The following is an 11,147-nucleotide window of genomic DNA, read 5'->3' as shown; positions in this document are numbered from 1 at the left end:
TCTGTTGGTCTTGTTTATGGTATCCTTTGCTGTGCAAAAGCTTTTAAGTTTCATTAGGTCCCATTTGTTTATTTTTGTTTTCCATTTCTCTAGGAGGTGAATCAAAAAGGATCTTGCTGTGATGTATATCATAGAGTGTTCTGCCTATGTTTTCCTCTGAGAGTTTGATTGTGTCTGGCCTCACATTTAGGTCTTTAATCCATTTTGAGCTTATTTTTGTGTATGGTGTGAGGGAGTGTTCTAATCTCATACTTTTACATGTTCTTGGTACACTATTGAAGTAAGTAATGATTATGAAACATAGTGAGATATCCTAAACAAACATAGATGGTCCTTCTGTTTATCAGCACCAAGATAATGAGCCATTTTCACTTAAAAATAAAAACCCAGAGTCCTTATAAAACTATGATAGGTATAAGTGGCCTCCTCTAAATACAGCAGTTGTTCTTGGGCTAGCAGCATGGCCTGGTTGGGAAAAAAGGTCTGGAGTCAGACAGACATAGGTTCAAATATTAACTCTGCCATTTAAATCTGTCTCTAGATCCCTTAATTCTTCTGAGCCTCGATTTCCCTCATCAGGATAGCATGGCTAATCATATGTACTTTTCAAATTTCTTAGAAACATTTGATGAAATAACTCACTTTTGTGGTCTTCAGACGTGTGTTGATCATCTAATATGTGTCTTGCAGTATACTGGCCACTGAGAAAATAATGACGAAGCAGTCCCTTTGCTCAAAGAGTTCTTGGACTTTGTGTCTGCAGAGCCCATGTAATAGGTGCTTTGTAAACGTTAGTGTCCTCAACTAGTGAAAGTTATCACATAGTGAAAATGGAGAGATTGGTGGTGTGTTCCTTCATGTGGGCAGTGGAGACGGGCATGTATGGCATAATAGGATTTATGGTCTCATCCATGCCAGTGTTAGTTTGATGTGATCATTTCATACTAATTTTCTCCAACACAGACATGTTAATCAATTTCTTCTTGTTTCTTTTTCTTCTTCCTCACCCTGCTTCTAAGGGGAATGCCTCTGCTACGAGGGTTACATGAAGGATCCAGTGCACAAGCATCTTTGCATTCGGAATGAATGGGGAACCAACCAAGGGTAAGTGAGGGGACGGCGAGTTAGGCAGTTCCCGGACGTCACCGCTCCCTCACGCAGACGTGACGTGGAGCAATTGCGTGGAGAGGGACAGAGCTAAAGGGTGGTTCTATTTTGAACAGCAAACGGAGAAACGTGTCACTGTGCGTTTCCATGTTTACACCATCCCAGTGATGTCCATCTCATCTTCCTCTCCGTTTACGAGTTCAGAGATGATGCCTCTGACTCGCAGCCCCAAGCCTCCAGCTGGGATCTGGGAATCAAGCTGTCCCTCTCTTACTTTTCACACCGCCATCAGCCACGAGGATTCCACAGACAGAACTTAGCTGATGATTTTGTTGGAGACATGTGAAGTCGCACACACTCCAGTGTAGCTCTCCCAGAGCTCAATGCGCTTTGCAAGACTGATATGAGTGGAAAGTTGTTTTCACCAGTACTGTCAGAGAGGGTGAAATGCAACGACTCAGGGAGTGCTTGGCATTGAGTCAAAGGATTTTCACCTGATCTCCAATTACCATTTCCTTGTAAGACCTTTGCTTTTCCCCAAGCACAGACGACTGGGATAACATAGTTACCCTGTCCATTGCTTTATATTTTTATATTTTATTCATTTTACTTTTTTTGAATTTTTTCATGGAGAAAAAATATACATAAGATAAAAATGATCATTTTCACCATTCTTAGGTGTACAGTTCAGTGGCATTAAGCACATTCACATTGTTGTGTCACCATCACCACTATCCATCTTCTATTGCCTTTTAAAACAACTTCCTACTTTGTTTTGGGTGCTGAGAGATTACTTTCTGCCTTGGCTGGGTTGTGGAGGAGGGTGTGGGAAGACAGGGATCAATGAATGCTAACTAATAATAGCAATCAGTGAGACGGGGAAACTAGAAAGAAATCAAGGCAAAAGCCATCTCGGAGTGATTGCTTGGACTGCAGAGTGGAAATGTGTTTGTAGCCTGGCAAGGTGGAGAAAAGAAATCACCATCCCTTCCCACGGCGCCAAGGAGGACTCCTAGCCCTGAGTTCGATGCTCAACCTCCTCTCTATGATTCGGAGGAGCCCAAGCCTAGAATACTGAATGTGGTTCTGGACTCTCAAAGCAATAAATATGGAGAAAAATGGGTGAGAGTTTGGAGAAGAGCAATAAAAAGGAATGAAGAGCCCAAAGGAGTGATTTATGATGAAGGGGAAGAAGAACTCCACTCAGAGAACTTGACCAGCTGATGACTAAGTCAAGGAATGATAGATGCCTGTAGATGTTCGAAGAGGGCAAATGTGCTGGAACAGGTTGAAGTTGAGGGATAAGGACAAGAGAGAATGAAGTTAAGGAAAGGAAATCTGAGTCACAAGTCAGAAAACTTGGGGGAAGTCAAAATGCCATGAAATTTTTCTGTTAGTGAAAATTAAGGATGGCTCCGTTTTTCCACTGAATTTGTGATCTTATCAGGGAGGCAGTCCACAAAGTGTACAGGAAGATGTTTGGAGAAGGATAAATGCATATGAGGTGGCCGGTTGTTGAAAGATTGGTGGGAAGGGCAGAGAACTTGGTTCATAGATGCCAAGTGGTGTTTGAATAAAGAGTGCCGTTCTCTATGGCTATGTAAAGTCAGTTCAGTCCCCTTACTCTCTCCCCTCTGACATGATTGCATAGTTGCCAAGGAGCCAAGATTTTAGCTTATGTGATGGCCGAAAATCTCAGTTGACTATGATTCATATTGAGTAAAATATTGGAAAAGGTGATGGATAACCAGCTCTCTATCTCTTAGCCTGCCTACCTGCTGCTGAAGTAAACAATGACAAAAAATCATTTCACTTTTGTGCCCTGAATGATCCAGGCTGGCTCTCTGCAGTGATTGGATTTGGTGGCTAATCGCTCAAGCCTCCACATCCCTTGCCTTGTAGACAGATCATGTGAGGCTGGGCCTGACTTCACTGGGTAATTGCACAAGGCTTCATCATTCCCTCTGGCTGTGTGTAGAGACAGTCTTGAATGTAGACAAGAGCCTCCAGGGAAATGGTGGAGGCCCCACGTTGGTGTCATTTAAAATAAGACAGGCTAGAGCCCTGAGTTAGAGACTGACAGGAACATTAGCCCCAGGAAACAGACAAGGAGACCTAATCTATCATTTCCATCTTTAATTTCCATTATTCTCTGATCATCACTGTCTATAAGGTCTCATTTTGGACACTAATAAAATAATGGAGCAACTGTTAGGAGGGGGAAAAAAGTGACTATCATGAGAATAATGGAACCAGGAGTGATAAGCAGCATGTTTACATGTATATAAAAAAGTGCCAGACAGAGGACTGCATTTTCCTCATAAAATGACAAGATAAATGAAAAGTAGAAGATTCATACATCTTGATTTAAATCAGGGATCTGATGCCACGTTTCTTTAAATGATTCTTACAAAATTAATGAAAATTGATTTGAACGTGAAGACTGTCACTTGAAAAGTACCTGACAAATTGCTAACTAATGCCCCGTTACTGGGGTATTATGGAAAAATCAGTGGTAGGCCTGATTTTCCTGAATATTTTATTTAATGGTCTAGGAGGGAGAGGTGAACATCTTGTATGGGTATTTATGTTTTTCACTTAGTATTCTATATTGCATACATTAAAATAGCTGAACATTCTTTTGAAGCCGAACAACCAAATCCTAGGCCAGTGAAAGTTAAAATGAATTCCCTTCTGAAAATCTAGGTTAATGTACCAGGACAAAAGTCTCAACAAGCTGTCATGACTTTCAGACAAGGAAGAAAATTGGTCAAGGACATTAATACAAAAAATTACAAATGGATGATTCTGTGAGACAGAGGAGTTATACCTGCAACTTTATCCAGACTCTGCTTTGTGCTTCAGTTTACCTGGACCTGTATGTGTGCATGTATGTGTGATGTGTGTGTGTATGTGTTCATGAGTGAGCTGGTTTATTTATAGAAACCCTCTCCCCACCCTACTCTTTCATCTGCTCTCTCACTCATTCATGTTTTCAGCAGATATTCACTGTATTACCCATCGTGGCCCAGGATAAGGTAGGTTGCTAATTTTAAGAAGAAGATATTGTCTCTGCTCTGGAAGAACTAATAGTCTAGAATAGATAGATGGGCACATAACAAGAAAATTACAATGAATTCTAAAACCTATTAAAATAAAGGTTTGAGCAGAGTTCAATGGGATTACAGTTTAAGACTCATGTGACATCTAAGAATCTGGAATAGGATTTCATGAGGAAGTTAGATCTTGAACTGTTCTATTTAACAGATAACGAAGGTAGTTCTAAGCAGAAAGAACAGCATATGCCAAGGCATGGAGACTTAAGAAGCATGGTTTTTCCAGGAATGGCAAACAAATAACTCAGTGTAGCTCATGGGTGCAGTTTATAGAGACAGGAGAAGAGGCTGATAAGGTGGGTAAAGACTTGATCTTGAAGAGCTCTTGCTTACCAAGGCTTTGAACCTTAAAGCTCCGTGTGTACACCCCTAGAATTGTCAGCAGGAGGTGTCTGTATATGTGGAGGGCTATTCCCCAGCTACACATTATTTTTCTGGACCCTTCAAAAGAAATTAAAACAATCCTAAAAGAAAACAAAAACCAAAACAAACACACACAAAAAACCTCTCAAGACTATCTAAGGTTTTATTTATCTGGATCCTGCAAATAAAGCAGTCTTAAAATTATCCTGTAGATAAAAGTTTTGAAGACCAGACAGCAAAGAGTGACAGAAAATTGGGGACCATAGGTACAAGACATGTGAATCGAGGGGGTTGCAGCCATTTTTGGTGACTCTGGTTTTGCCAGAAATGCCCAAGGAGAAGTGAGGCTAGTTGAGACATTCGTGTGTGGATCTTGGTGATAAAGCCAGCAACTGTAGTTCACCCAGGTGACAGGATTCAGGGTGGCAGGTTGTAAAATCACTGAACTCATTACAAAAGAGGCTCTGATTCACTAAAAGTAAAAATAGCTTCAAAAAGATTTAAACAAAGTCATGGATGACAGACTTCTAATGAGTTATTAAAAGAACATGGGATGTTTGAGGTTACATCCTTGGTCTTTGAGGTTGGCAACAAAATCAATCATTGCCTGCCCCAGCACCCTTGGTGACCCAGGTGCCCAGCAGAGGACCCAGGATGGAAGGATCCTGCCCTAGTGCAGGGCTTCACCACATCTCTGTCTAACCTGTGTGAATTCACAGCTGCTCAGCCTCCCAACCCTGTGGCTTCATAGACACAGCCAGGGACTGTTAGTGTCTCTATGTGATATTTGTCTGCTAGGACAACAAGGACAAATTAAAAAATTTCACAGACAAGAAATGAAGCCAATAAATGAGGGTGGAGGAGGCAAGAGAGATGATTTACATGAAAATATTAGAAGAGAAAAAACAAATTTATTTAGCTACTTTGGAGATTATTAAGAAAGGCTCTAATAATGGTTTTTGTTAAATTAAGAGTATACCCAGTGGCCTCTAGATACATTTTTCAGAACACCACAGTAAGATTAAATTCATGCATTTGAAGATTCCCGGTAAATAATAGCCTGATTTCTTATTCTGGCATCTCAGATACAGAGGGCAATACCAAGGAGATTCCCTACTAGAGAACATATTACTAGATTTCAGTGCTGAAGAATGGTGATAGAGTGATAATTTATGAGATGGGAAAAGACCAGCTGTGGAAAATGAACAGGTGTTTCTCTGAGGTTTTAGAAACTGTTGTCAGTAATAGTCCTGTTCATCAGAGCACTTGTGTCACTGCCTGCTCAGGAGGCAACATACTTACCTACTTACCATGACATCCCCCCCAGACTAGTACACGTGTGTGCTTGTGCCTGCGCACGCGCGCGCGCGCACACACACACACACACACACACACTCACACACTCACACACTCGTACGTAGCCCGTGCCTCCTTAATATGGCCTTTCCATTGTCCCAGGTTTGTACTGTTCTTTCTCTTTCTACAACTCATCCCTGCTACTTACCCTCCCAGGGATCCCTGCTTAGGGATTATAAATGTGTATAAGGAACAAATGCCCCACACCATAGAATCCAGTTTCCTTTTCAAGCCAAGAATGGGAACCATGTTTGTCATGGTTGGCCTCAGCCCCTCTGTCTTGCTCCAAAACGTCCTTGACAGAAGGTAATTTTATTTGGGTCTGTCTGAATGATGCCATGCTAAACATTTCCCTAGAGACCACTCACAGAAAAATGACCACAGCCCGCTAGAGAGGATGCCTTTGCCTCTGAGTTCTAGGTGTTAGCAGAGACCAACCTGCACTGATTATTCAAAATGATCTAAAGCCCATTCTCACCTTCTGGCCACCTAAAGCTGAGCAAGAACATTCTCTCAGCTGTCTGACCATCCAAGTGCAAATGCTGAACCATTGTATGGCAGTGACTAGAATGTTAGGGGGTAGCTATGATTCCCAGCCCAGGTCTTGGGCAGTGTTTGGCCTTCTTTGACCTTCCCAAAGTCTCGTCAGAAGTGACTCAGATGGAGTCAGACAGTCCTGCGTGACATCTGACATTTCCTGACTTTCATTTGTCCTTTTCTAGCTCATCATCTGGCTTTCATTTCCCCACCCCCATGCCTGTCTCTGTATCAGTGATGCCCTATTCACCTTCCTCCAACCCCTCAGACAAGATTTGCAGGCCAGCCTGTTGTTGCTCTTTTATCTCTGGGTGCCCTCCTCCCCTTCCCTCCAGCCCCAACTTCATTGTCTGTGCCCAGCTCCCGTCATTGCCATGCCAAGCACAAATGGGATTATCCTCCCATTAGCTCTCTTTTTATTGTCCTTTTTTCTCTCTCTGTGTGTGCGTGTGTGTGCGTGTGTGTGTGACTCTTTCTAATTACCTCTCACTTACTCACTTATTCCTAGCAAGGGTTTCCAGTGTTTTTATTTGGCCCTTTATTTCTCCTTCTTCTTTTCTTGCCTCCCTTTTCCTTTCCTTGCATCTCCTCTTCTTATCCCCCAGGAGTCAGTGGAAATGTGGCTGTCCTTTCTCCCACCCATTTCAGTGTCAAACAGGTCATCTTAGCTCTTAGTATTAAACCTAAAGTTCCTAGTTCCTTCTCTCGCTAGAAACTCTGCTGTAACCTGATTCTAGCTGAAATATTGCCCTGTAGAAAGAAGAACTGACCCCCTCTGGGTGAGCAGGCAGGAACTGAGAGGTTGAAAGTGGATCTCCACCTACCAGGACCTCCTCAGAGAGGCTTAACGGGATCAAGTCCCCCCAGTTGTCTTGGGGGACCCTGCACCTCATTCTTAGGGATTTTTCTCAAGTGGAAACGTGTTTAATTTGACCCATTTTCGCAAAAGGTGTGTGGTCAGTCAGCTGAGTACAGCCGTATGCTTTGTACATTGCAGGTAGACATCTAGCACAAAGAGCCGCTGAGGGGTGAAACCTCACCCCTGCAGGCCCAGGAAAGCAAACTCTGAGATGCAAGGGACATTTGTCCTGATGTGCGCCTTTTTCTCATTTGCACAAATGCACTTGAGGAGCTAGAGCTGCCCCTGGCCGGGGTTGTTTTAGGTGATGCCCTTTGCTCCCCTCTTAGAGGCAACTGTAACCTTCTTGGTTACTCAAGATGATAAGAGAGCAAAATATGCCTAATAATTGACTCCCTGATGCCAGTTCATGGAGCAAATACTTAAGAATCATCTGGGGAGCTTATTTAAAATACTGATTTCCGATTGCTACCCCAAGAGATATATTAATTTCATGGGTCTGGGAGAGGGCCCAGTCTTTGTACAGATGAAAAGCTCCCCCAAATGCTTCTGAAGCCCAGCCAGACTCAAGAGGCCCTTCCTAAGCAAGGTGTGGAGTCTCCACATCCCCACCAGGAAGGCATCCTCTTACCAGTGCACCATCCTCTCTGATGAAAAGAATGGGTTTGTAGACTAGTGGCTGAGTGTATGCTAAAGGATTCTTGTGTTTTGCTGATGGGGAAGTAGAGGGCCAGAGAGGTGAAGAAACTTGCTCAAGGTCACATAGCTGGTGGCCAAGCTTTATAGTGACAGGTTGGTATTGGAGATAAATCAGTTGGGTAAATACTGATTTCAGAGAGAGCCCAGTGTGATAAGCATGTGACATTCTGGAAGTCAGCTGTGGATGAGAGGTGGGCATTCCGCACCTGCTTTGCATCCTCCTCCCCAGGGCACCGAGGGGACTCAGCTTTATCCCACCCTTCCCCACACAAGTGTCTGCAGTCCCCCTACAGTACTGCCTACCCCCTGGAGGAGAGTGAAACATCCACAGTGTTCTCACTGACTAGTCCAGTCACGGCACCAAGAGACTTATATTAAACAGTGCCGGAGGCGGGAACACTCATATTTCCTCCAATATGACCACCAGGGTGAAAAAATCAACCTCGATTTACCCTCCCATCTGCTCGAGAATGGAAGATAAATTGTTTCAATTTTATAGAAACGAATGTTTTATGTTTGGCCCAGGCTTTCCAGAGAGTGTCCTGAATTTATATATTCTACTGAATGCATGGATGTTTTCTACTAGGAATGCTCCCTGGACCTGCAGCTTCTTTGGGTTTCAGTCTAAGAATACTAGGTTTGAGAGTGCTGTCATCTTCCCTGGCTTTGGACATCTTGGCTATTTATCTTTTTCTTCTTGAAAATAAATAGAAAAAATATCCACTCATTATCCCATGCTCAGAGAAAACTACCATTACCATTTTGTCATATTTCTTCCCAATTTCTTTTTCTATGCATCAAAAGTTTTGCTTGGGCTTCCCTGGTGGCGCATTGAATGCATTTTTGTTCTCTTTCGTTATGTAAGAATGAGTATTTATTACTTTTGTAACCACAAAATTTGGGGGAAATTTAAGAAGGAAGCTTTAAAAGTGTCTTTGTTGTATAAAAAGTTTTGCTTTCCAGTGCCCCCCTTAATTTTGAATGCATTTTTGTTCTCTTTCGTTATGTAAGAATGAGTATTTATTACTTTTGTAACCACAAAATTTGGGGGAAATTTAAGAAGGAAGCTTTAAAAGTGTCTTTGTTGTATATTATTTTTCTTAAAACGTTTTCTCTGGGGAAGTTATTCTTAATGTCTAACTGAAAACCCTCAGTTGAAAACCTGGTTTTGGAGGAAAGAAGAAAGTGGCTCAGGGTCTAGCATTCAGGTCAAATTCCTCTAATGTAAACATCTCTGTAAGTTTTTGTATAACAAAGGGCTGGATGAACACCAAGAAGTGACCCTTGAATTCAGCACAATATTTAATGCAGTACAACTTCAATGTCACTGAAGATTTTGAGCAGTCCCTCAGATAATGCTGATTAATTGCTGCCATTTATTAAGCGTGTAATGCTGGGCTCAGTGTTGTTGTTGTTGTTTTTAATATCATCACTAATCTTGATACAAAGCCTCCAAACTGGTTAAGAGGTGAGAAGTTAGTAGTGTTTATTCCACCTGCAATTTCTGTGAAAACAATTTCAGTAAAAGTCATCTTAAGGTTTATTCTTCCTAGATAAGTACTTTGAATTCTGCTTCAAACATTCATACTACAATTATTTTTTCCTAAGTTTTAACTTTATATAATCTCAGGAATTGGAGAGCAAACATTTTGTCACTGCACGTCTTGGTTTTTATTTTATCTTTTTTTGTTGTTTTTATAAAAGGAATGCATATAATTAGTAGAAAATCTAAAAAAAAAATCACCCACAGAGCAGTAAAAAGAAGACAATCCAAGCCACCTGAAGTGGCGTCCCCTGGAGGGAACTCATTCTGAACTCTTGTTTGTTTAGGGATAATATTATTTTTAACAAAAATCACACCATATTGTTATATCTCTTGCTTTTTAAAATATATATATTCATATATACACATACATATATACATATAATAGGCACACATATATATATATAATAGGCACATATAAAAGGTGCCTATTGTTATGTGAGGCTCAGCAGTATGGTGACCAGGGTCACAGTGGTGAACAGAATTGCCAGATGCCAACATCTGGGCTCTTTTCATTAGACCATGATGCCACTCAACAATTGGAATAATCTTTTCCTTTCCTGGTACTCTTCTTCCCATCAAGTTTATTAACCTTTCCACATGGTTTTCCACACTGAGAGTAGCATGGTTGGCTTAAGGAGAGATAGCCTGGAAACCAGGCTTTCCAGTTGAGGTTGGCTTTTGGATCTAAGATCTTTGGTTGGAGGAGAGTCCCCAGATTTCTGTTGTGCAGGACTATGAAAGGAGGCCGTGGACAGCTGTTCAATGCCCCAGTGCTGCACTAGCCCAGTTAGCCCTGGAGGTGGAGGATTTCCATGTGGCTGCCCAGACCACAGTGCCCGGCATGGACTTCCTCCAATCCTGACGTACAGCAGAGACTCCCTTGCTTATAACCAAATGAGAAAGATGACTTTATTTATGTCTGTATTTATTTTTTTATTGAAGTATAGTTGATTCACAATATCATATTAGTTTCAGGTGCACAACGTAGTGGTTCAATATTTTTATAGATTACAGTTCATTCAGAGTTATTATAAAACATTGCCATACATCCCTGTTTGTATAGTAGTTTGTACCTCTTAATCCCCTACCCCTGTCTTGCTCCTACCCGCTTCCCTCTCCCAGCTGGTAACCACTAGTTTGTTCTGTATATCTGTGAGTCTGTTTAGACCTTGTTATAGTCCTTCCACATGAGAAGGATGACTTTAAATGGAGTGAGTGCTCACCGTGGGGGGATGGTCACAAATGGGAACATATTCCACACTGAGAGAAGCCTACCAGGAGTTAAATTAACATCAAAACCAGTGAGCCGTAGTACTTTGCATGCCTGGTATTATAACACTCCCCACACTCTACCCTTCAGGGGCAGTAGTGATAGTCGTGATACTAATATAGTAATAATAATAGCTGACACATATAGTTCTTGGGATGCATCAGCCAGCCCTCTAAGTTCTTTTCATGTACCAACCAATTTATTTCTCATTTCAACACTATGAGTAGAAACTATTGGGCTTCCCTGGTGGCGCAGTGGTTGAGAATCCGCCTGCCGATGCAGGGGACGCGGGTT

General features: G+C 41.9%; 1 protein-coding gene across 2 annotated transcripts in view; it reads left to right on the top strand.

The window, feature by feature from the left end:
- ASTN1 (astrotactin 1) overlaps positions 1-11,147 on the top strand; it is a 323,018-nt gene that overhangs the window by 167,024 nt on the left and 144,847 nt on the right. For both annotated transcript variants that reach the window (XM_024133669.1, XM_028488086.1), the window contains exon 8: positions 1,020-1,104. In XM_024133669.1, coding sequence (XP_023989437.1) covers positions 1,020-1,104 — 85 coding nt within the window. The remainder of the gene's footprint in view (positions 1-1,019; positions 1,105-11,147) is intronic.

The sequence above is a fragment of the Physeter macrocephalus genome, chromosome 4 (assembly GCF_002837175.3).
Source record: "Physeter macrocephalus isolate SW-GA chromosome 4, ASM283717v5, whole genome shotgun sequence".
Lineage (NCBI taxonomy): Eukaryota > Metazoa > Chordata > Mammalia > Artiodactyla > Physeteridae > Physeter > Physeter macrocephalus.
This window is presented reverse-complemented; position numbering and strand designations above follow the sequence as displayed.